The 25,333-nt window shown below is 48.9% G+C and overlaps 2 protein-coding genes and 1 long non-coding RNA gene across 6 annotated transcripts in view; 1 reads left to right on the top strand and 2 right to left on the bottom strand.

Moving 5' to 3' along the window:
* Nucleotides 1–613: 613 nt before the first annotated feature.
* LOC105472353 (solute carrier family 35 member B1) lies at nt 614–7,805 on the bottom strand. 2 transcript variants are annotated; one of them, XM_011725508.3, is made up of 9 exons: nt 7,571–7,805; nt 6,811–6,914; nt 6,047–6,177; nt 5,713–5,743; nt 4,653–4,810; nt 3,629–3,755; nt 2,729–2,835; nt 2,404–2,557; nt 614–838 (listed from the first exon to the last, which is right to left on the bottom strand). In XM_011725508.3, exons 1-9 carry the CDS (start codon nt 7,783–7,785, stop codon nt 786–788), a joined length of 1,080 nt encoding a protein of 359 aa, XP_011723810.1. In that variant the 5' UTR covers nt 7,786–7,805; the 3' UTR covers nt 614–785. The 2 variants fall into 2 exon arrangements, with proteins under 2 accessions (XP_011723810.1, XP_011723811.1); XM_011725509.2 differs by having other exon boundaries at nt 6,047–6,152.
* Nucleotides 7,806–8,181: 376 nt separating this feature from the next.
* LOC139359616 (uncharacterized) lies at nt 8,182–16,590 on the top strand. The gene is made up of 2 exons (XR_011615768.1): nt 8,182–8,317; nt 15,633–16,590. It is a non-coding gene; the product is annotated as an uncharacterized lncRNA (long non-coding RNA).
* LOC105472355 (family with sequence similarity 117 member A) overlaps nt 10,471–25,333 on the bottom strand; it is a 54,351-nt gene continuing 39,488 nt past the window's right edge. For 2 of the 3 annotated variants that reach the window (XM_011725516.3, XM_071082970.1), the window contains exons 3-8: nt 23,361–23,456; nt 21,178–21,288; nt 20,613–20,747; nt 17,987–18,188; nt 16,639–16,789; nt 10,471–11,694 (exon numbers count right to left, since the gene is read on the bottom strand). In XM_011725516.3, coding sequence (XP_011723818.2) covers nt 11,394–11,694; nt 16,639–16,789; nt 17,987–18,188; nt 20,613–20,747; nt 21,178–21,288; nt 23,361–23,456 — 996 coding nt within the window. In that variant the 3' untranslated portion in view covers nt 10,471–11,393. Of the gene's footprint in view, nt 11,695–16,638; nt 16,790–17,986; nt 18,189–18,441; nt 18,589–20,612; nt 20,748–21,177; nt 21,289–23,360; nt 23,457–25,333 lie in introns of all 3 variants that reach the window. The other variant, XM_011725513.3, reaches the window with a different exon arrangement.

Here is a 25,333-nt window from a genome sequence, read left to right as displayed (position 1 = left end):
CTCCACTCTGGTCTTGACAGAGCTGTGGCTGAAGGAGAGGCAGTGGGGAAATGGCAAAACAGTAGATTCTGAAGCTCTGGGTTCATTTTACCCCAACCTCAACGAATATTTCTTTTCTGTTTTTGATTTTTAGTGGAGACAAGGTCTAACTATGTTGTCTAGGCTGGTCTCAAACTCCTGAGCTCAAGTGATCCTGCCGCCTTAGCCTCCCAAAGTGCTGGGATTACAGGTGTGAGCCACTGCACCAGGCCTAAGAAAAAGACAGAACATAACTTTGTTTTTTTTTTTATGAAATATTTGCCCACAGGAGCTTTAGGAGAGAAAGTGACTTTTACATTCTCTGGCTCTAATGGACAGCTGTCCTCAAATGGGACCAGCTCTAATGGGACAAGCCTCACCCATCGGAACAGAAGCCGTTAGCACAATTCTGCGATCTCATAGAGTTCCTCCCTATAATGCTCAGGCTCTTGGGGGAATCACCCACTCAACCATGCTAACCACACCCACGAGAGGAGCAGCCTGAGTAATGAACATCCGGCTCTGCCTCTTCCCTCCCTCTTTATTTACCATAGACTGTGCTCCAGGACATGAAGAACAAAAACCACCAACTCTGTCTTGTTAAAATCCAAGTGCATTTTTTAGAATATGTGATTTTGCTTGATTTTATTTTTTTAAAAAAGACTGGAACTCAGTCCCATATTCCTATTGAGTCCATTTTCCCAAGAGATGTCACTGTTTGAGACAATAACTTAAATATTCTTGATGTGGAGGTAGTCTCTCTCTTCCTAGTGGGATGTCTTCTTGGCTCCTTTCCCAAACTTGGCATCGAGACCAAGACCTATGAAAAGAAAGAAAATGGGCTTAGCCTTATGAGGGGAAATGAAACTTACCAATGATTGTGGTGGGGTGGGGCAGTCGGCCTTGTATCTCCAAAATGGGGGCTTTCAATAAAATACACGTCAGAACACTGGTTTTATGTAACTTCCTCAGAGACAAGAGAATGGCACCAGGATACTAGTTATTACAGATATCTGTATCTATATAGATAGATATAGATACATACATATATTTATAATACAGCAAGACTAAAAGAAATTTAAGAGTCAAAACTTCTAGGCTATGGCTGAATGTGGTGACTCGTGCCTGCAATCCCAGCATTTTGGGAGACTGAGGCAAGAGGATTATTTGAGCCCAGGAGTTTAAGGCCAGCCTAGGCAACACAGCAAGACCCCATTGCTACAAAAAAAAAAAAAAAAAAAAAAAAAAAACAAAACTAGTCAGGCGTGGTGGTACATGCCTATAATCACAGCTACTTGGGAGGCTGTGGTGGGAGGATCACTTGAGTCCAGATCAAGGTTGCAGTGAGCTATCATCGCACCACTACACTCCAGCCTGAGCAACAGAGGGAGACCCTAGGAAGGCTGGATTAGACATAAAGCTTCCTTTTCTCTTTTTATTTTCTTCTGACACAGGTTCTCACTCTGTCACACAGGTGGGAGTGCAGTGGTGTGATCACAGCTCACCTTAGCCTCCACCTCCTGGGCTCAAGCGATCCTCTCACCTCAGCCCCCTGAGTAGCTGGGACCACAGGCGTGTGCCACCATGCTCAGCTAATTTTTGTATTTTTTTGCAGAGACAAGAATTACAGGCATAAGCCACCACACTCAGCCCCTTTTCTCTTTTAAAGTTTTCTCTGGGCTGAGCATGGTGGCTCACGCTTGTAATGCCAGCACTCTGGGAGGCTGAGGCAGGCGGATCACCTGAGGTCGGGAATTCGAGACCAGCCTGACCAACATGGAGAAACCCTGTCTCTACTAAAAATACAGAATTCAGGCATGGTGGCGCATGCCTGTAATTCTAGCTACTTGAGAGGCTGAGGCAGGAGAATTGCTTGAACCCAAGAGGAGGAGGAGGCTCACCCAGTTGGTGAGCCGAGATCATACCATTGCACTCACTCCAGTCTAGGTAACAAGAGAGAAACTCCGTCTCAAAAAAAACAGTTTTCTCTAAAAGATTTTTTTTTTTTTTTTTTTTGAGACGGAGTCTCGCTCTGCCGCCCAGGCTGGAGTGCAGTGGCCGGATCTCAGCTCACTGCAGGCTCCGCCTCCCGGGTTCACGCAATTCTCCTGCCTCAGCCTCCCCAGTAGCTGGGACTACAGGCGCCCGCCACCTCGCCCGGCTAGTTTTTTGTATTTTTTAGTAGAGACGGGGTTTCACCGTGTCAGCCAGGATGGTCTCGATCTCCTGACCTCGTGATCCGCCCGCCTCAGCCTCCCAAAGTGCTGGGATTACAGGCTTGAGCCACCGCGCCCGGCCTTCTCTAAAAGATTTAAACAAATTTCATAAATATACAAGTAAATCTGAGGAGACAAAATCCAGCTGTGTCTCTGTGTGGCCACTTACCCAGGAACACAAGCACAGTGCCCACCCATTGCACGGGGCTGATGGGATTGGCGAAGAGGATCACAGAGGCCAAAATTGTGAAGAACTTTCGAGTTGTAGTGATGATGGAGCAGGTCAGGGGACCAAAATACACAACCGTCATAAAGATGAAGCTCTAGAGAAAGATAAAGGTGAGGTCCGGAGGGTTCTTGGGTATCTGCCATTGGTCTAAAGTCTATATGCAGACCTCAGGGCTAATCTTGCCACCCTCTTCTTCCAGCCAGGCCAGTCTTTCTTAGGGAACCAGCTGCCAGAGTAGGGAAGCCATCCCTTTTCAAGCACTCACCTGACCCAGGGCACTGGTCAGCCCAAAGAGCAGGATGTTATAGATGATGGCAGGGTACCTTTCAGCAAAGCTCAAGAACTCCCAGAGCTCGCCAGTGAACAGGATTCCTGAGAAAACATGTCAACAAATGTACGGCACGCTTTGTGTGCCCTTACCCCTGGGTGTGCACACACACACGCAAACTCCTGCACATGGCCTGTTAAAGAACTGCAAAGGAGGTGGGATGCGGGAAAGTGTATGGCGTGGATTTGCATCGTCTCATCATGGATTCTTCTCATATTTTTCTCTGATTAGAGAAACTAAAGAGAATTTTGTGAGAAAAGCTTGAAAGTTTATGAGTTACTTCTACCAAAGTGATTACAAGCAGAAATCCTCAGATGCTGTAGAGATGCTGACCCACACATCCTTAGCTTAAGGAAGCCCCTTGCATTAGTCACCTCCAGCCATCAGCAGCCTCCACTATTAACCCCAGTGTGCTGTACAAAAAATACTTTCTACATATGCCCAAATTTGAAAAGTTAGGAAGCACTGATTTCAAAGCAAATCCATTCACATTTGAACTGTTTTCAGTGTACAGCTAACTCTGTTTCCTGTGAGCACTACGTGTCTCATTTCCTTCACGAAAGGGAACGTTCCCAGGTATCTCCCTGTGTTTTACTACTGAGTGTCTTCCCGTGACACCTGACACACGACTCTCCTTCATTGTGCCAGTAACAAGTAGCAAACAAATCCTGCTGGTGTAGGTTTTTCCAGGAAGGTTTCTCAAGGGCTTGAACAAAAGGGCATCTTGGAACTAATTCAGGTCCTTGGTCTGGGCAACTAACAGCTAGAGGTATCAAAAGGATGAGGGCAGCCTGCCCTCTGGTGATACATGGGAAGAACAGCAGAACTGGCTCTCACCCATTCCCAGCAGCAATGTCGACCAAAGGTTGATGTTCAGCATCATGTGGTTGGAGCCTGTTTGGTAATGAGCCCGCATATGGTCCTGGGAAACACCAGTCAGTCCATCCAGGGTCAGCGATAATAGCTGGGAAAGAAAGGGTGCAGCCTGCAGTGAAGTGGCCAACAGGGCCCTTTCCTAACTCAGGACACAGGATTCTCACTCTCAGCCTCCTCGGAAAGCCACTCCCTTTAAAGTCCTCAGAACAAAATGTTGCCATTTGGTCACAGGTGGAAGGTGGGGAGAGACCATGCTGACTGCCTCCCCTACCCTCTCCTCCCCCGGCCCAGGCACTGGACTGACAGGCTAACTGAGCTATGTAGTGATTTTGTAATCAGAGTAGAGCAGGAAGCTCACTGCCCAACATAAGGGAGGGGAAAGGTAGTCCCAGCAGGTTAGTTTCCTAGCTTGGAGTGCAGTGCTCCAGAGACTGGATCCTGTACTTAGGTTGCCTGGACTGGAATCCTGACTCTGCCACTTAAATAGCTAAATGACCATGGGCAAGCGAGTTAACCTCTCTGTGCTGAGTTTCTTCATCTGTAAAATGGAGATAATACTACATATGAGATTATTGTTGTAAAAATTAGTCAATTAACATGTAAAACACTTGGAACAGTGCCTAATGCATACACACCAGATACTATCATATTATTTTAAACTCTGGCTTCCAGATTTCTTGGAAAGCCACAGTGAGAGACACTATTCCTTCCCTCCCTGCTCTGAGGTCTCTGTGACCTCACACCAGGATTCAGCCACAACCCTGAGTTATCTCTTCTCCAGAATGAGGGCTGAGCTGTAGTTAAATATTTCAGGTTTCCCACTATGGCATTAACAGAACCAGGGGCCTGCAGCAAAGACCAGATATGGGGACAAGGAGCACCACAACCTCCCTTGACACATAACTGGCCTTCTGCCTGCCTAGGTGAGGCTATCCTTTGGTTACGTTTGCTGGAGAAGGCTGCCATCCCCAAAAGGATCTCATACCAGGAGTAACTCTCCATAACCGACTGTGTGTTCTTCTATCCCAACAACTTTCTTGGGTTTGTACATGAAAAGGGCCACTCCAGCCACAATTAGCAGCACACACAGGTACTTGGCCAATGGGTACTTCTTCTTCAAGAGGGTCACCCCAAGGAGCATGACTACAGGGAAAAAACAGAGTGGAAAATTCAGGCATCCATAAGGCATCGATGACCCCAATACCCTCTCTCCCAGGAACCAGGAAAAGACTCAGGGAGAAAAGAATGACTAAGAAGGAAGGCTTAGAGAGGACAAAAGGAGGGTGCCAGGCTGGCACCTAGATAAGGATTGAGCAACAGGGTTAAGTATAAGACAGGGAGGAGGTAGAGAACAAAGGTGAAAAGTCCAGGAAGGGACAGGGCAAGGGTGGGGAACAGTGGAGAAGGAAAATAAGTTGAGACAAAGAAACTGATGATCAAAATGGGAATTAGGTTTCTCTAATGACAATGTACACACATGCAACATAGAAATGGCTGACCAAGGCCGGGCGCGGTGGCTCAAGCCTGTAATCCCAGCACTTTGGGAGGCCGAGGCGGGTGGATCACGAGCTCAGGAGATCGAGACCATCCTGGCTAACATGGTGAAACCCCGTCTCTACTAAAAATACAAAAAACTAGCCGGGCATGGTGGCGGGCGCCTGTAGTCCCAGCTACTCGGAGGCTGAGGCAGGAGAATGGCGTGAACCTGGGAGGCGGAGCTTGCAGTGAGCCGAGATCGCGCCACTGCACTCCAGCCTGGGTGACACAGCGCGAGACTCCGTCTCAAAAAAAAAAAAAAAAAAAAAAGAAATGGCTGACCAAGTGAAGCAGGCTAGGTCAGCCTTTAGCTCCTATTAAGGATTACCAGCCTATGAACATCACAAGAAGTGACACAGATGACAGGATGGACAGCAGAGAGAGCTGGGGGAAAGTCCCTGGAGACAGCCATAATGGGATGATGAAGCTGAGAGGGACACAGTTGTAGTAGAGAGAGCTTACTATAGGAAGAGAGATGACAGAAGAGGAAGACCATCTTTTTTGCTTACCTGGGATTGGCTTGCAGGATTTACCAAGGACCTGAAATTAAATCCAGCAAATAATTTCTGAGCATCTGTGATGTGTCAGGTACTATGCTAGGTACCACACTGATTAAGATGAGTAAGCACAGGGCCTGCACCAGAGACTTCAGCCTCAGAAAGCAGCCCTATCATGGCCCAACCCACCACCACTAAACCCAAGTTCTATGGTTCTATACACTCCTAATGTCTCAAGGACCATTATTTTTTATTATTATTTTTTAACTCACAGACCTGAGGGAAGAACTCTTAGTCCTTTTCAAATGATATCTGAGCCAACCGTCATCCCACCCTGAGGTTTCACCTGAGTTGGGTAGTTGACAAACTGTAGTGCTGAGTTGCTGGAGACCATGGCACCCAGATAGGAGATAGAACAGGCAGCATAGAGCCAGCTCCGGGTACGATCCACCCTGGCAGTGTCAAAAAACTGGATCACTGGGAGAAGACAAAAAAAAAAAAAGAAAAGACAAAAAAAAAAAAAAAAAAAAAAAAAAACAAGAGAAACCTGGTGGGGCTAGGATGGACCACTAAGCAAAGCTGAAGCCACATGAAAGGAACTTGTCTGTCAAATAAGACACAAGCTATTTCTGTCCTCTTACACTGGGAAATCTCTGAAAATTATTCATCTTTCCAATTCTGCCTAAGCCCAACAAAAGACCACATGCAGGGTGGAGGTGAGGGCCTCATTCAGTTCAAGGGACCAGTCAGCCCTGCTGCTAGTCCCCAGGGAACAAAGAGAGAATGCTCAAAGCATGCTTGAAGCTGACACACAAAAGAAACTCAAAGGGAAAGAAAAAAATGTTTCAAGTATTTTCAATGGGGATTTGGAATACAGAAGACCCATTCTCTGAACATTTCTAACTCAGAAGTTGATAAAAATTGGGGAAATAATATTTTACTCCACTTCAAAGTCATTAGTTTTACAGACTTCACAGAGAGGCTGTGTGAGTACAAAATGAGGTGGAGATCATGAGTTAGCCTTTAAGGTTGAATCAATGTTTAATGCCTAGCATACTGAAGGAACTTGGGGTGATGGGGTACCCAACAAATTACTATCTAGGTACTCACAGATCTTGGCAAACACAGCATTGATCACACATTGAATGAAGACCAAAGTTAAGGCAAAGGTGAACGTCTCCTGTTTGGCTCCCTCTCCATACTTTCCTCTTGTTCTAGAAATGAAATGCATGACAAAAGAGAGGAAAATTAGTATATTTCAGTCACTGTCATCTAATATATCCAGAACCACTGAAAACTTCAAAATTATCTTGCCTCTCTGGATGTAGGGAGAGTTTGTAAGGACCACTAGGCTCATCTGCAAAAGGGGCTGATTTTACTGGATCTAGAAACTAGACATTCCAGCCTACTGATTCCATAGCCTAAGGAAAGAATACCCGAAAAAGACGGAGAGGAAACATGCAAAACGAGATAGTGAAGTCAGGTACCCCAGGCAGGAGGAGACGGTATTTGGGCTACGGCACCAAGGCCGAGGGCGAATAGGTTGTTTGCAAGCATCTGGGAGGCTTGCAAAAGGGGGCCGACTCGGGTCCTCTTTGAGGGGTAGAAGTCTCAGCCTGTAAAACGCAGGCTCTTAGAACCAAGCAGGGAAAAACAGCTAAGAAAAGAAAAACCAAGTCCAAAGAATCCAGAAAATAACCCTGGAGTTCTGGAATTCTGGGTAGGTTCAGCCATAGCTGCAAAAGTAGTGGGGTGCTAAGAGGGCGACAGCCGGGCAGGAGGACAAGAGGCAGAAGGTCCAGAGGCAGAAGGCCCGGGACCCTGTCACACACTGGGGAGAGAATGTCGGCCCGCCCCCGGGGTCGCTCACATCTTTTCCTGCAGGATCCCATAGTAAAAATAGCAGACAAAGACACCCAGGAAGCAGAGCGGCAGGCGCAGCCGGTCGGGCACCAGGGAGCTGCTAGAGGCCATGAGACGCCCGGAGGAGCCGACTGGAGACCCGCTCACAACCGGCACCGGCAGCAGCGGCGGCGGAGGCGACAGATCCAGCCGGACATCGCCGACCGGCGGCAGGGGCCTCATAGGAGCTGCATGCGACCGCCGTCCAGCAGGGCCCAGCAGTCACTACCGGAACTGCCAGCTCAGGGCTGCCAAAGGGGAAACTCCTCAGAACGCAGCAACCACTTCCTAGGAAAGAAAACCCGCCCTGGGACCTTGGCTCCATCCCTGAGGGCCAGGGGAACCGGCAGCCTCAAGACCATTTTCTCGACCTGGAGATTTTTCCAATCAGGCAACTCTGAGGACAACTGCGATCCAGAGCACCACAGGGTGTCCTAGAGCCACCCGGGCGTAGAATAATGACGTATAGGGATGTGGAGGCCACCAATTGGCTGCGCTGTGCGAACTCGGGCAGGTAGGCGGGACAGGAGGAGGTGCGGCCGGCAGAGCAAATCCAATAGTCTTTTCCGCGGCGGGCGGCCAGGCTTCTGCTGGGTCCTAATGCCAAAATCTCTTACTGGAGCCTCAGCGCCGTCTAGCTGCTGCCTAGCGTCAGCGACTTTACCTGCTCATTACCTAGGCACTTCACTAGGCTTCCAAGGGGGAGAGCGGCACAGTAAGTCTCGGCTTGGTCACTTAAAGGCGGGGTAACCTACCCGTGTCACCCAAGTTCTGAGCCAGAGTTTTCCAGGTCTGGAAACTAGGGATAATTAGCAATAGCCACCTTGTCGCCTCTTGACTGTTGTGAGGATCGAATGAATTGAAGTTGGTGAAAGTGTTTTGTAAAGTATGCTGTGCAAGTTTAAGGTATTATTAGTCATCACTGTTTCTCAGCCCTGATCTTATTTCCTCATATCGAGGAGTGGAAATGGAAGTTTATTGAAGTCAGTTTTCTTCCAAGTCTTAACTCACCAACAATGGCTTAAACCCTTCGGCCGCGCTTCTGAATATTTCCCATTAATGAGCACCTCGTTGGATCCCTTCCTCATGCAAGTGTTGGGTCTCCACTTGCTGGCACGAATTGCCAGGGCAAGACTGACCTAAGGTCTTCCCACTACTACCTCCAACCCCCTACTTAACTGGCCCAAATCTCCGGCCACCAGGTGGACTCTGGGCTGCTCTCTAGGTCGAGGCTCCTTCTCTTCTAGCAGCCTGCTCTTTTGGCACAGCCTCGGGCAAAGAAGGAAATACTGGGCAGCACCACACCCGTTGCTCTGGGCCTGACTCACTAAGGCTTTGCGGGGGAGCCAGAAGTCTTTTAGAGGGAGGGGTAAGGGATAGAAGATAGGGTCTGTCCCCAGCCCACTGTCTCCTCGATATTAGTGGCGTGGGAATCCCCATACATTTGCTCTCTTGCTCAGTAGCTTACTCTATTGGCTCAGCCCGCGATGCCAGGGCACCAAATAGCTGGGCGGAGAGACCTGCCAGCTCTGCTTCTTTACCAGCTGGGACCTCAAACAATTCCTTTGTCCTTGTCCTCTGAGTCAAGTTTCCTCATGTGAAATTAATGGGAATATAATAACAAGCAGGAGAGCGCTGTGGTTAGAAACATGGGCACTGGATTCAAATGATCAGGTTTCCAATCCTAGCTACCCCACTTCATATCTGTGTCTTTTGGGGAAAGTTATTCAATCTATTTGTCCTTCCCTGATTATACAGTGGGACTTACCATATTTCTCTTACTGGGTGGTTGTCATATTTCAATAACATTTTATGTAAAGCACTTAACATGGTAGCTGGTTCTTACCAGCCCAATGAATGGTGGTTAGGATAGCCTGGTTTAGGAGTTTGTTGTCAGGTCTTATGAGGTAGATACAATTGTACTTATTATTACTGCCCTTGGGGTAGTCAACTGTTCACCCATACAATGGGGGATATGTCTTTTGTGAAAATGCTTTGGAAATTATAAAGCATTATAAAGCATTATAAAGGCTTATAAAGCATTATAAAGGCTGCGAAAGGGTAAGAATAGTGTCTTTGTATAGTTTCTTTGTTCCCTTCAAGGCTGCACACTACGTTGTGGGTACTCCCTGAGATGAACCAAAGCTTCCCCCAAACTGTCGAGAGTGCCAGCCAGTGCAAAGAACACCCACAATGTCAAACTGTCTTCCCTTGGTCACCTGCTTTTCCTCTCTGAAATCCATTCTCCTTAGGGAGCTTTTTCAGACTCACATAAGAATGGCTAACTTCCCCAATGACTCCCTCACCCCACCTCTAGGACAAACCACACTCTTCATTCTGGACAGCCTTTTCATGGGTCTGTTGTTTATGTCCATGTAAAGTATGCAAGCATGGTGTCCAGAGGACAGGAACTCTTGTGTACAGCCATAACAACACCCAGATGTGGGAATTGAGGCTCCTTCTCTTGAAGACAAAGATAAAATGATCAGGGCCGGGCGCGGTGGCTCAAGCCTGTAATCCCAGCACTTTGGGAGGCCGAGACGGGCGGATCACGAGGTCAGGAGATCGAGACCATCCTGGCTAATATGGTGAAACCCCGTCTCTACTAAAAATACAAAAAACTAGCCGGGCGAGGTGGCGAGCGCCTGTGGTCCCAGCTACTCGGGAGGCTGAGGCAGGAGAATGGCGGGAACCCGGGAGGCGGAGCTTGCAGTGAGCTGAGGTCCGGCCACTGCACTCCAACCCGGGCGACAGAGCGAGACTCCATCTCAAAAAAAAAAAAAAAAAAAAAAAGATAAAATGATCAGTATAATACCCTTAATCTCTACCCCTCTCCTCCTTCCCCACATATTTAACAGAACTTCAAGCTGCTGGGAATATTTATTTATTTATTTGGTCTATTAACACCAAGATCTGCAAAAAACAACCTCTAAACACAAGATAAGAAACTCGAACATTAACATTCTTCAATTTTGTGTAAGCTCTGCAGTACGGAAAATATACAAACTTCAAACAGCTGCAAAAATAGTGTCTTTGGGAGAAAATAGAGTTTCTACATCGATACAAGAAAAATAGGCATTTTTCTAATCCAATCCAGCCCTGGGGCGGGCGGAGAGTATAGATTTGCCATTTGCCACCTGGAGGAATGCCAGCTCTCCTCCCCACTACCCACCTGGGGCTGGGCGGGCTGGCCTGCTACTTAAGACAATCTTTAGTCAGGGTGAAAGCGAGATGAAAATGCCACTTGGGAAAACACTTGTTTCCTCCCTCTGCCAGCAGCTGAATTGGTCAAGTGTTATGGCCCATTAGGACTGCTTTGGTCAGCTCCTCTAATGAGAGGGAGGCGTGGGGATAGGGCTGAGAGGATGGGGGATCTATCTTATGGTCTCCTGGAAGGGAGGGAAGGAAATCTGTGGCGTCCTCTCTCCTTCATTCATGGCCAGCTTGCTCTGTGACAAAAATAAGGGCCTCCTATACAGTCATTTGGACTGACACCCAGGGGTGAGGGACTCCAGACCTTCTGGGTGTTTTCCACCAAGTGAGGGATGTGGCAGGTACACAGGTGTGAGTTGTGAGCTGCCCAGCTGCTAGTGGAGAAGGCAGGTCCCATCACGTTCAGAGGGGCCAGTGCCCATCAAAAAGAGGACCCAGGACTTTGACACGATAAGTGAAAGAAAGTGCTCAAAGGCCGAGAGGGAAGGGCCCCTCCATACCCCATCTCAGGGGACCTGGGGAGGGACCTGCCACCAAGGCACTGGTCTCTATGGTAAAGTGGGGCAGGGATGGGACCCTCAGACCATCAGGGAGCTCTGGAAAAGCACAGACTCTTCTGATGGTGGGGTGCGCTGCCATGGCTCGAAGGGCAGTGGGGAGGCCTTGGAGGCCTCCGGATCCTTCCGAGGTGGTGGCCTGGGGCTGGCCGGGGGAAGGGGAGACCCCGGGTTTGAGGGGCAGTTACGGAAGATGAAGCCCATGCCGGGGAAGAGGGGCTTCATCAGGCTGACGGGGCAGAAGGCTGAGCCGGTCGGGTTGAAATGGACTTTGTTCTTGTCAGGACAGGAAGTCAGGAAGGCCAGGTCAGGACCTGGGGACCTGGAGGATGAAGAAAGACATACAAGACACACACGTACACACAGAGAGAAACACACAGTGAGAGAGGGTGAGATGTCACAGCATCAGGGCAGCAGGGGAGCTGGGTCTCTGTTCAAACAGAATCATAACTTGACCGAAAACCAAACCCCTCAGCAATCTATTTTTAAAAAAATATGGCTAAACAACAGGAAATGCACTTTAGCTAAAAACAGGAGGGATTGAAGCTAGACAGGAAGGAGAACTTCCTGACAATGTGATTCAAGAATTGGAGACCAAGAAATCTTTTCATTCGAAAGATTTCATCAGTGGCCGGGCACGGTGGCTCACGCCTGTAATCTCAGCACTTTGGGAGGCCAAGGTGGATGGATCACTTGAGGTCAGGAGTTTGATGCCAGCCTGGCCGACATGGTGAAACCCTGTCTCCACTAAAAATACAAAAAATTAGCCGGGCATGGTGGCACGCTTCTGTAATCCCAGCTACTCAGAAGGATGAATCAGGAGAATTGCTTGAACTCGGGAGGCGGAGGTTGTAGTGAGCCAAGATCTTGCCATTGCACTCCAGCCTGGGCAACAGAGCAAGACTCCATCTCAAAAAAAAAAAAAAGAAAGAAAGAAAGGAAAAATTTCCTTAGTGAATGGTGTTTTGGTGACAAACCGCATGCCTGAAAGCAGAGATCAAAGACAAGTGACTTTCTAAGATTTTTTATTAACCTAAAGTGGGGTTTCTCAGCCTTGGCACCACTGACATTTTGGGCTGGATAATTCTTTGTTGCAGGGGTGGGGATGGAGGCATTGTCCTGTGCATTGTAAGATGCCTAACAGCGTCCCTGGCCTCTGCTCACTATCCCACTAGTACCACGACTCCTCCCCTCCAGCTGTGACAACTAAACATGTCTCTTGATATTGCCAAATGTTCCCTAGTTGAAATCTACTGACCTAAAGAATCTAATTGTTGGGCACATTTGAAAAGTATGGGGTTTTTTGTTGTTGTTGTTTTGTTTTTGAGACAGAGTCTCACTCTGTGGCCCAGGCTGGAGTGCAGTGTGACAGGATCATGGCTTACTGCAGCCTCAACCTCCCCAGTCCAAGCAATCCTCCCACCTCATCCTCCTGAGTATCTGGGACTACAGGCATGAACCACCATGCCCAGCTAATTACTTTATTTTTATTTTGTAGAGAAGGGGGCTCTGTATGCTGCCCAGGCTGGTCTCCAGAAAGGTGTGATTTTCAAAACTTTGGGAGGAAAGCATGGCAACAACTGTGAGAAAGGCAGCCAGACCTTATCAGAAGATCTGGGTTCTAACTCACCATGTGGTCCTTGTCATGTCTGTCTCACCCCCCTTTTTAATTTTAAGTTTTTAATTTTTTTTTTTAGAGACAGGGTCTTGCCCTCTCACCCAGGCTGGAGTACAGTGGTGTGATCATAGCTCACTGCAGCCCCAAACTCCTAGGTGCAAGTAATCCTCTTGCTCAGCTTCCCAAGTAGCTGGGATTACAGATGCCTGCCACCACTCTAGGCTAATTTTTTCTTTTTTTTTTTTTGGTAGAAATGGGGTCTCACTGTGTTGCCCAGGCTGGTCTTGAACTCCTGGGCTCAAGTGATCCTCCTGCCTTGGCCTCCCAGAGTACAGGGGTGACAGGCATGAGCCACCGCACCCAGCATATCTCACCTTTATAATGTGAGAGGAATCATCCCTCCCCTTTTGATTGTTTAGGAAGATGGAATGATAAAAGGTCAGGTCAGAGAGTTCCTGAGTAAGGGATAGCCCTGATTCCTTACTGTCTGGCAAAGTCTAGAGGGTGAAACAGCCCTAAGAAGCTGACGGTTTGAAGATCCCAGGTGAGAAGACAAAGGTATGGGAAGATGGTGAAGCTCTGCCACCAATGGTTCTCACCAATCAGCTTTTTTTTTTTTGAGACGGAGTCTCGCTCTGTCACCCAGGCTGGAGTGCTGTGGCCGGATCTCAGCTCACTGCAAGCTCCGCCTCCCGGGTTCCCGCCATTCTCCTGTCTCAGCCTCCCGAGTAGCCGGGACTACAGGCGCCCGCCACCTCGCCCGGCTAGTTTTTTTTTTTGTATTTTTTAGTAGAGACGGGGTTTCACCGTGTTAGCCAGGATGGTCTCGATCTCCTGACCTCGTGATCCGCCCGTCTCGGCCTCCCAAAGTGCTGGGATTACAGGCTTGAGCCACCGCGCCCGGCCCAGCTTTTTCTTTTTTACTTTTTATTAAAGTATAATATATACACTCAGAGAAAAATGCACTCAGTATACAGACCGATAAATTGGTTACTATCTTTTTTTTTGGGACAGGGTCTCACTCTGTTGTCACACTGGAGTGCAGTGGTGCAATCTTGGCTCACTGCAACCTCCGCCTCCTGGGCTCAAGCGATTCTCCCACCTCAGCCTCCTGAGTAGCTAGGATTACAGGCACCCACCTCCGTACCTGGATAATTTAAAAAATTTTTTTGTAGAGAGGGTGTCTCCGTATGTTGCCCAGGCTGGTCTTGAACTCCTGGACCCAAGCGATCTTCCCTTGGCTTCCCAAAGTGCTGGAATTATAGGCATGAGCCACTGCACCCAGCCAATTACCATCTTAATTCCGGAATTCCAATAATTCCAGAGCCCAGGAAGATCAAGGTGTGAAGAGAAGAGCAGAGATCTGGCAGAGTCTGGAGAGGTGGAGGGTAAAGGCCCGTGTGCTGGGTGTGTTTGGGAAGGCCTGGCGTCCTAGAGACTCCACAGTGGCAAGGGCTTCTCTGATGGAGAAGGGTTTAAAAGAGTCCCACTTTATGGAGGGATGGGGAATGGGCAAGAGACAGAATGTTCTAGGTGTGTGCATGTACATGTCAGGAAGGTGACCAAGAGAAGACCCAGCAACACTCAGAGAACATGATGGCAACCAGCATGACCCTCAATACCTTGACTCCTCGCCTGGAAAATCCAGATGATCTTGGAGGGGACAATAGCTAAGAAGGGGGGAATGTGGCAAAAGAATGGCTAAACACACAAACTTCCTAATAGGAAAGTTGATTAAATAAAGAAACCTCAGTGAACTACAGCATTTCAATCCCAGCATATCTTAGAAAATCACTGATGGATCACCACCACTCTTTTTTTTTTTGGAGACAGAGTCTCAGTCTGTTGCCCTGACTGAAGTGTAGTGGTGCAATCTCAGCTCACTGCAATCTCCACCTCCCAGGTTCAAGCAATTCTCATGCCTCAGCCTCCTGAGGAGCTGGGATTACAGGTGTGCACCAACACACCCGGCTAATTTTTGTATTTTTAGTAGGGGCTGGGTTTTGCCATGTTGCCCAGGCTGGTCTTGAACTCCTGGCCTCAAGAGATCTGCCCACCTCTGCCTCCCAAAGTGCTGAAATTACAGGCATGAGTCACCACGCCCAGCTGATCACCACCTCTTTTTTTTTTTTTTTTTTTGGAGATGGAGACACTCTGTTGCCCAGGCTGGAGTGCAGTGGCGTGATCTCGGCTCACTGCAACCTCTGCCTCCCAGGTTCAAGCGATTCTCCTGCCTCAGCCTCCCGAGTGGCTGGGATTACAGGTGCCTGCCACCATACTTGGCTAATGTTTGTATTTTTAGTAGAGATGGGGGTCTTGCTATAATGGACCAGGCTGGTCTCAAACTCCTGACTTCAGGTGATATGCCCACCTGAGCCTCCCAAAGTGCTGGGATTACAGGCATGAGCCACCGCACCCAGCCCACCACCTCTCTTAAAGGGTTAATGCAGGGGCAGGAAGTTAAATGAGCTGACTTTAAGGCCTCTTCTGGCATTGTGTCTATGAAAAACCCAAGACGAGCTACAGCTTAATTTCCGCCCACATTTCCAGGTTGTAATTACTCCACCATAATGTGGATTGAGGGAGGGTACAAGAGCCTAGAGTCTGCTGAAGCTAAGAGATCTGGCCTCTTCCCTCCACAGCTTCTCAGAGGACCTAGAAGTCTTGAAGGGAAACCAGGCAACAATAATAACAGTAACAAAACCTCTAGTGGCAATGGTTTTCTCTGCAACTCCTACTGTGGCTTCTGTATGTACCTTCGGCTACCACCATGGGTTACTGCTCCCTTATTTGAGATACAAATGGTGCTCTCAATGACCCAAACCCAGTCCCAGCTACATCTTCACTCGCACACCATGACTAAACTTCCTGACTGCCACTGAAACCCCAACTTCGTGTGAATCTGCCCTGGTGAGTATTAAGCTGGCAGCAGGAAATGAAATGAGCTCTTTGGTGCCTGCTAACGGGGACAGGGGCATTTGGAAAGGTTGGCTCTTAATTCTTTCTGCTAATGGGAGGGAAGTGTAAAGAAATCAACAGAAGAATGGCTTCTGAATGATCCAATCTGGTTTGGAAATTTTCCATAGTCCTTACTTGCAAGGACTGGAAATTTCTGCCTGGGAGTTCATGACACTTGAACCACTACAGCCACAGGGTGAAGACTTGACTCTGAAGCTCAAACTGTTAAGCTGTTTAGGCCCTCCATTCTACTCCAGTGGTGCTGAAACACTTCTAATCTCTGACAGAAGAGAAATACTAGTATGTTCTCCCCACACCCCCCATCTCTCTCTCTCTCTCTCTCTCTCTGATTATGGTCTAGCAAATTCTCACACCTTCCCCGGAGATGGAAAAAAATAGAAGAAACAAAGGGCTTAGGTTTCAGATATATTTTCTTTCCAGCTCCTGCTGCGCTTGTGGCTGGCATGTGGGCAGAGAGCAGGTTTCTATGGAGATTATGATAAGCAAAGATTTAAGTGCTCAGAGTAGGTAATGTCAACACGTTTGATCATGGAAAGCTGGCAATACCGATCATCTAAAGTTGACAACACCTCTATGACAAGAGAGAGTCCTAGACTGAAGAAGTCCTGTCAGGTGGGAGAATGTAGGCCCACCCTCCCCTCCCATACCCTGTCTACTTGGTATACTCACGTGGCTTCTTCAAACACACGCACTTTCTCACAGCCTTCTGGGGGCTCCCGTTTGAAGACGTAGCTATGATTAGGCCGAGGGGAGGCAGCAAAGGCAAGGACAGGAGATGGGCTGCCATCTTCAAGAAAGGCTGGGTGGCCTGGAGAGGAGGCTGTGAACAGAGCAAGGCTAAGTCTAGTGGAGATGAAGGGAAGGCCTCCACTTTTCTGGGTCCAGGACTGGGGTGTAAAGTGGCAAGACTGGGGACGCATGGTAAGGAAGAGGATAGTGGGTGTGCTTAGCCACTGTGATTATTATACTGTACCTTAAAAACCTTTGAGGCAGCTTACAAAAATACACAGTGTATAACAGAACAAAAAAATGGAGTTGAATGGATGGAAAGTTAAGATCTCATACCAATTCTATATTCCCAGGAGGTAGACTGGGACCGGAACTCCAAATCTCAGACTTGAAGCAATCCTAAATGCGTCTCTCTCTGCCTTCTTCCGAGACTGTAACACCCTCCCTGCCAACATACCACGGCTTCTTCCTGTCCACAGTCTTGAAAATCTATCCTTTCTTCCAAGAAGAGTTCTTCTCTGACTCAGAGAAGCAATCTTTACTCAACCCCACTTGTAGGATAAAATTCCTCTCCCTTTCCACACAGTGAATGTACTTGGCCTAGGTTGCAAATATTGACTTTATCTGTATTTATCTCACATTTATTCCCCTTACTCTATGCTCTATTTACCTATGTGTATTGTTAGATCATGCCCTTGACCAGCCTACCTCATGGGGTTGCTGTGACAATCAAATCAGACAATATAGGCACACTGCTTTATAATGTAAGGATCATTAGGAGGTAAGAATTTTATCTCATTTTCTCAGCGAAGTAGATAGGGCATTGTAGAAAGTAGAGATCTGGAGTAAAAAAAAAATCGGTTTTGGTCTAGGTCAAACTATACAACGCTGGGCAAGCGACCATATTCTCTTACTTTGTATCACTCACAACTACTTTGAAACCATTGCTGGGAACGAGTACAGTGGACACCTGAATGAAGACTCGCTGCTTTCCCCTACAGCTTGCTGAACCTCAGCCCAAAAATGGGGATGGCAGGGATTGCTTCTTTGGATCCCAGTGAGGATTAAATAGAAGTATAAATGCAGAGACTTCATAAATTATCAATCAGAACGGGACGTATGGGACCATTATTATCATTTGTATAATGTGCAGAAGAAACATGACTCATAAAGATATTCTAGTAGGGTACTGAGAATGCTGGGCCTGAATTGACTAGAGGTGGAAAAGGGAGTGGAGCCACTCGTGTGCCCCAGAGTCAGCCCTGCTGCCTCAGCCTCCACAGCTTACCTTTGTCGTTGGGGGTGGATGCCAGCTCCTCGGCGGCACCCCGGTGTTCCTCATGACTGGCCGGGCCACAAGGCTGGGGGGATGCCAAGGACATGGAAGGAGAGCTGGCAAGGTTGCCAGACTCCAGGAGGAGGAGGGGATGATCACAGCTGCCACTCTGGGGAGGAGCTGGGGCCCGGTGCCCATCAGGGATCTCAAGGATCTGACGAGGAAGGACGGTAAAGACTCTCAGCCTTGAGTATTTCAGGCCTGCAGCAGCACAGTGACCCTGAGGGTATTCCCCTTGCTGCTGTCATTCTCTATCCGTAACATACAACCACAGAACACCATTTCCTCCAGCCATTTATTTCCCTGGCCACCCCTCAATCTAGAAGAAACTCCCTCCTGTTTCTTCCATAGCACTTTGCTCTTATCCCTAATAGCACTCACAGTCCAATGTATAATTACATATTCACCTGTAGGGCTTGATCAATGTGTTGTCCCCACAAGACTATAAGCCTCATGAGGGCAGGGACCTTCTGTGCCCTGGGCTCTAGGAACACAAAGATGATAATGTATGCTGGAGGGCACAATAGCGGCAAACCACCAGGAGCCTGTAAGTGCTGTAACCATTGCAGAACAAGTATGCTGATGATTAGCATGTATTACATACCTCCTCATCCCCTTTTAAAAACACTCAATGGTACTTGAACCTGTAGCTCACCAAATTATGTGCATGTGTTTGGGTATATGTGAAATCCTGCATACATGCGAATTCAAAATCAACTAGTAGGTAAATCATAAACTGAGAAGTGTGCCCATTAGAATCATATTAATACTGGCCAACTGGCATTCCCCAATTAAACTGTGTCAATACAAAAGTGTGCCTGAGGCCGGCTGGGCATGGTGGCTCATGCCTGTAATCCCAGGACTTTGGGAGGCTGAGGTGGGCGGATCACGAGGTCGGGAGATAGACACCATTTTGGCTAACACAGTGAAACTCCATCTCTACTCAAAAATACAAAAAAAAATTAGCCAGGCATCATGGTGGGCGCCTGTAGTTCCAGCTACTCAGGAGGCTGAGGCAGGAGAATGGCGTGAACCCGGGAGGCGGAGCTTGCAGTGAGCCCAGATCGCACCATTGCACTCCAGCCTGGGCGACAAAGCGAGACTCTGTCTCAAAAAAAAAAAAAAAGTGCCTGAGACCAGCACGGGGGCTCCCCCAGCTACTGGGGAGGCTGAGGCAGAGAACTGCTTGAACCTGGGAGGCAGAGGTTGCAGTGAGCTGAGATCACGCCATTGCACCCCAGCCTGGGCAACAAGAGTGAATCCCAGCACTTTGGGAGGCTGAGGTGGGCGGATCACGAGGTCAGGAGATCGAGGCCATCCTGGCCAACATGGTGAAACCCCGTACTAAAATACAAAAAATTAGCCGGGTGTGGTGGCACATGCCTGTAGTCCCAGCTACTTGGGAGGCTGAGGTGGGGGAATTGCTTGAACCCGGGAGGCGGAGATTGCAGTGAGCCAAGATCGCGCCACTGCACTCCAGCCTAGCGACCAGAGTGAGACTATGTCTCAAAAAAAAAAAAAAAAAGGGGGCTGGGCATAGTGGCTTACGCCTGTAATCCCCCGGCACTTTGGGAGGCTGAGGTGGGTGGATCATGAGGTCAGGAGTTTAAGACCAGCCTGGCAAAGATGATGAAACCCCATCTCTATTAAAAATACAAAAATGGTCGGGCGCAGTGGCTCAAGCCTGTAATCTCAGCACTTTGGGAGGCCGAGACGGGCGGATCACGAGGTCAGGAGATCGAGACCATCCTGGCTAACCCAGTGAAACCCCGTCTCTACTAAAAAATACAAAAACTTAGCCGGGCGAGGTGGTGGGCACCTGTAGTCCCAGCTACGCGGGAGGCTGAGGCAGGAGAATGGCGTGAACCCGGGAGGCGGAGCTTGCAGTGAGCTGAGATCCGGCCACTGCACTCCAGCCTGGGTGACAGAGCGAGACTCCGTCTCAAAAAAAAAAAAAAAAAAAAAAAATTAGCCAGGTGTGGTGGCAAGTGCCTGTAATCCCAGCTACTGGGGAGGCTGAGGCAGACAACTGCTTGAACCCGGGAGGCAGAGGTTGCAGTGAGCTGAGATCATACCATTGCACCCCAGCCTGGGCAACAAGAGTGAAACTCCATCTCAAAAAGAAAAAAAAAATGCCTGAGACTTCAGCAAAGGTAGCACATATTCTGCCTGGGAGTGGAGTCAGGGAGATGGCTGCGTAGGAGCACGCATGTTACCAGGTAGAGATGGAGAAGGGGCAGGGAGCAGCAGGCACTGAGATGCCCATGCTGGTGCCGAGCACATGGGGAACAGTGAGAGCTGGCAGTTTGGCTGAAGATGACCCCTGCCTGTTCCTCCCAGCGGTGGGGGGGGCCCCTCTCTTTGTACTCACCACCACAAAGCCTGTCCTAGTGACACAGGTAAAGCCATTTGAGACTAATAAACTCCATTTGCATTCCTTTTGCAGGCTGGTGTTTGTATGCTGCTGTTTGCATAGCCATAGCCTGTGAGGCCCCAGAGAGCAGGACTCCCAGTTCCCCTCACCCAGGCCAAGTGAGGCACGGACTGTGGGTGCACTCAGGGTGCAGCCGCCACTCACCCTCAGCAGCTCTTCTTCTCCTTGCTCCTTCACAAACACCTCCTCCAGCTCTTGGTTGAGCCCTTCCAGGCTCCTGTGCAGGCAGGGGCTGAGTCGCAAGACAGGGGACCCTGAGGGGAAGCTGGGAGGGGACGCCTGAGGAGGAGGCAAATGACGAAATCACACACAGCCCCACCAGGCCTAGACAGTCATTCATTCTGACCAGGGGTAGTGGTCATGTCTACACAGCAGAACTGAGTGAATGAAGGGTGATTTGGGGACAGTTACAATTGCAATAGGTCCACTCAGCGTAGTTTTCTCCAAAAGTTTGAGCTTTGCAGAGTCTATTGTGTGCTGTGGAGTCGTTGCGTCTATCATATGGGGATGTGGGTAGAAGAGAGAGGGAGATTCAGAACTGTAAGAAGCCCTTCCAATATCACACAGCAAGACCAAGTTTGGACTAAAACTTCACAAAGCATGCAGTGTGGTAGGGGGCTTGGCAGCTCCAAGATCCAGGAAACCTCTGCCCACATCGGGAGCCTGCATGGAGGAGAACAAAGGGGAGAGGGCTGGGGAGAAAACATACCCTCAGTGCTCCCCGCACTGCGTGGTCCCCTGGGAGTGGGGAACCTCGCTCCTTCTCTTTCCCACTGCGGCTCAGCTTTGTCCTCTGCAGTTGTTGCTTCAACTTGGAAATCTAGCAGCCCAGAAAGAGGAAGACAGAGGCAGATTAAGGAAAGCCAGAGTGCACTGGGTCCCTCTTCCAAGGAGTGGCTCCTGCCAGAGGCCCATGAAGATATATACAAGGAGGATGGAAGTTAATCTTCCATCTCAAAATAGCTCAGTGGTGTTAAAACTATGATGATCTGTTCCTCAGATGAGTTGGATACCTCACTTAACTAGATGGATTGGATTCCAAAAAATTAAAAATACACAACATGGAAACCATTTTGTCTTTTACAGATTCCAAAGACATGAACTACCCCTCTTTTTTTTTTTTTTTGAGACTGAGTCTTGCTCTGTCACCCAGGCTGGAGTGCAGTGGCGCGATCTCGGCTCACTGCCACCTCCATCAGATTCAAGCAATTCTCTGCCTCAGCCTCCCGAGTAGCTGGGATTACAGGTGCCCACCACCACCCCCAGCTAATTTTTGTATTTTTAATAGAGATGGGGTTTCACCATCTTGGCCAGGCTGCTCTTGAACTCCTGACCTCGTGATCCACCCGCCTCAGCCTCCCAAAGTTCTGGGATTACAGGCATGAGCCATCGTGCCCGGCCCTACCCATCTATAAATAGCAATGGAAGATGATGTTTCTGAATGCTAAGGGCAGTTCACTCCTCAGAGTACATTCACATCTCAAAGGCCCTGAGACCAAGAAGGATGGGGATATTCTCCCCTGTTTAAAGCAGACTACACTAGGAACAGGGATAGACACTCAAGAAGGGAATACTGGATTTCATCTTGACTTTCATATCCTGAGACTATTACAGATTATCATCAACAATTTTGAATATTATCCCATCACATGTGCAATTCTGGACCTTCTTGCCCTCAACTGTTAAATGCTCAGGGGATGAAGAGCTATTTAAATATAAGCCCAAACTAAATGGAATTCAGAGAGTAGATCTGCTGCCCACAGCCATAAAATTTATGACTAGATCCAAGAAGAAAGAACTTTCCGATATGCTATTGTGGGTCACTCATACCACATCTCCCCATTCTTAGTGCGAATAACTTACTCTGACCATTGAAAAGTTTAAATATTTTTTATTTCCCCGTCTTAAGCTCTCAATGTATTCACTTCATATTTTCTCACTGTTCTCAGCAACAGAGGGCAGAAGCAACTTCCTCTTGTAAAGGGGTGCAGGGTGAGTCCTATCGAGTTGACCCTCTCAGAAGGTGCCACAGAGCATGTCAGGAGGAGCTGATGGGGACCCCTGGAATATTCCAGCCTACGGCTTTCTCCCCTTAACCTCAATGACTTGAGCACTCCTGAGGGAGAGGGAGGGCCAGGAAAAAGTGTTTGGGAACATTTCATTATTTTTCTCTTCTTTTGAAAAGAAGGCTAGGGCTGGGCACGGTGGCTCATGCCTGTAATCCCAGCACTTTGGGATGCTGAGGGAGGCAGATCACCTGAGGTCAGGAGTTCAGCACCACCCTGGCCAACATGGTGAAACCCGTCTCTACTAAAAAAAAAAACAAAAAAAACCCAAAAATTAGCTGGGTGTGGTGGTGGGTGCCTGCAATCTAAGCTACTTGGGAGGCTGAAGCAGGAGAATCGCTTGAACCCAGGAGGCAGAAGTTGCAGTGAGCTGAGATCATGCCACTGTACTCCAGCCCGGCCAACACAGTGAGACTCTGCTTCCAAAAAAAAATAAAAAAAGATGAATAGTTAAGAAGTAAATGAGACTGGGAGCTCCTAATTCCCAGGAACTCCCTCCCTGTCTTCCTCCAGTCTCTGAGCTGCTTATCTGGATCCAACCCCAAAGTAAAGCGAGAACAATGGTGGCTCCAGCCCTGTGCTTGCTGCTGAAAGGCACTAGCAGCCTCTGGCCAAGCCCCTTCCTAGCAGAAGGGTCTGGGCTCCTAAGACCTGGCCACTTGGAGAGTGGAAGTCAGCTAGGAAGGAGCCATCTCATCAGGAAAAGGCCAGGTCAAGACAGGAGAGGTGAGCAGTGTGACTCCACTGTGGAGGAGATGCATCACATGGTACTAGGGGATCAAGAAGAAGCCGCTACCCTAGGCAGGGAGTCAAAGTGGGTAGCTACCTCTTTTCGGTGGTCTGTGCTGCCCCAGGATGCTGAGCGCTTGTGTGCACAGGAGCTGGCACGCTCACCTTCTAGCTCTTGCCAAGACAGGGGCGTCTGCAGGGAGAGAAACACAGTGAGACAGAGCAGCTTCTTCGGCAGGCACTGGGGAACAGGCACACTGTTTTCTGGGTAGAGGTGATGGCCCTTTGAGCCCTTCTCTCCTCTGCTCATCAACCTCTGAACACTCTCAGTCGGTGTTCTTCTTCAGGCCTCTCCACCTGCACTGCCTCCTTCCCAGTTCACATCCTCCAGCAAACGTTCCCTGATGACCCAACAGGGCCAACCTCCTCTTTACTCTTTTCTGAGTACTATACATGTATGATATCCCAGTTATTCCAGCTGATCCTCAGTGGTGAGGACAAGTATTGCCACTCCTATCCCAACCAGCTCCAAGAGAATATAGGCTCAGGCTCAGGGAATCACTGGCACTCTTTATTCTCTCGCCCTCTACATGTCTAGCACAGGCCCAGGTTCCTGGGAGCTCAATAAAAACAAGTTAATATATAGGAGTGCATTAAGGGATTATTAACTGGCAAAACAGGAAAAAGGTCAACATAGGTCCCTTGACCAAAGCAAGGGACTCCTATATAGTGCAGTGCCTCATTTTTCCCTGCACATGGAGTAAGTGTTGCTCCCCCGACCCCCACCCCGGCTGCAAATAAGCAGGAAGGAGACATTTTCAGAAAGGAGAGAGCCACAGTTCTGAATCCATCCCTGATTCCTGATCCCTCTTGGCCTTATCACTCCTTTTCCTCCTGGGCCTGCCCAGCCCTCATAAAAACAGGGCCCTCAGTCTGCATCTCCTCTCCCTTGCTGCACCGAAGACAGAATGTCCAAGATGGAGGCAGGGAGAGCTGCACGACTACTTCCTGAGCCCCCACCCAAGGGAGGAAGCTGTTGGCTCTAAGCATGAGACCAAAGAGGCCCAGATCTCTCCCCACCACCAGTATCCCTACTTCCATTCCAAGGGAGGGGCCCAAGGGGGGAACGCTCCAGTGGAACCAGTTCCTCTCTAACTTCTGTGCACAAGCACAGGCTGCCAAAAACATGAGGGCCTGGGAACTGTCTCCTCCAAGAGATCTGCTGACCTCCCCCGAGAGGTTGTTGCAAACAGAAAAGGGGGAGGACGGGAAAAAAAACCCAACTACTCGCCACCCAACAGCTGCTAAGAGGAGCTCGGCGGGGGAGTCTGAGCAAGCTTGTGAGAGCAGACGGCCGTATGTGACAGCTGCAGTGGAGAGGGGCCACTGGGGATTGGGGCTCCCTGGCTCTTCCTTCTCCCAGCTGCTCATGGATCAGCACCTTTACTGGGCCATGCAACATAGCCAGGGAGAGACAACTGCCCTAACTTCCTTGTTCTGATGAGCATCACGAGTAAGTAGGTAACAGAGGAATTGACAAATGCTAAATAAAGCATCCAGAGATCCATTTCCCCACAATTCCCTTCTTTAGGAAAAGGGCAGACGGCATATCCTTCAGGCCCAAATCTTCAGTACAAACCCTAAAGCCCTCAAGATGAAGCTGGCTCTGTCAGTATATGGAAAGCTACTTCCAAATGCCCGTGTCTCTCTAAACCAGGGTGCTACCAGACAAAGCCTCAGAAAAGGCTGGTGCATGCACTGAAAAGTGAGGAGGAAGCCCATCTCTCCCAGCCACCTCCACCCAGCAGACACACAAAGGATCCTCCCCTCAAGGCTCCAGGACCAACTCTAATGATCACTACCTCTGCTAATCAAAGCTGAGCCCCGCACTCCCCACGCAAAGCTGTTGTCCCTGGAAGGTGGCAGAGGCTATAGAGGGATGACAAAAGCTAAAGGGACAATTCTGCCCATTTCCCTTCCTCAGGGAAGATACTATACTCATAGGTGGGTGATAACAGAGAGGAAAAAACAGCCACGTTCAGGCTGCCATGGGTACTACTAACATCTCTT

Source organism: Macaca nemestrina, chromosome 17 (assembly GCF_043159975.1).
Source record: "Macaca nemestrina isolate mMacNem1 chromosome 17, mMacNem.hap1, whole genome shotgun sequence".
Classification (NCBI taxonomy): Eukaryota; Metazoa; Chordata; class Mammalia; order Primates; family Cercopithecidae; genus Macaca; species Macaca nemestrina.
This window is presented reverse-complemented; position numbering and strand designations above follow the sequence as displayed.

Coding starts and splice junctions, on each gene's coding strand:
- LOC105472353 (XM_011725508.3), bottom strand. CDS start 7,785: ATGAGGCCCCTGCCGCCGGTCGGCGATGTCCGGCTGGATCTGTCGCCT. Junction 3,756..4,652: donor GTTATGGAGAGTTACTCCTG/GTATGAGATCCT, acceptor TTTCTTTCCCAG/CTATTATCGCTGACCCTGGA. Junction 839..2,403: donor CACTGTGCTTGTGTTCCTGG/GTAAGTGGCCAC, acceptor TTCTTTTCATAG/GTCTTGGTCTCGATGCCAAG.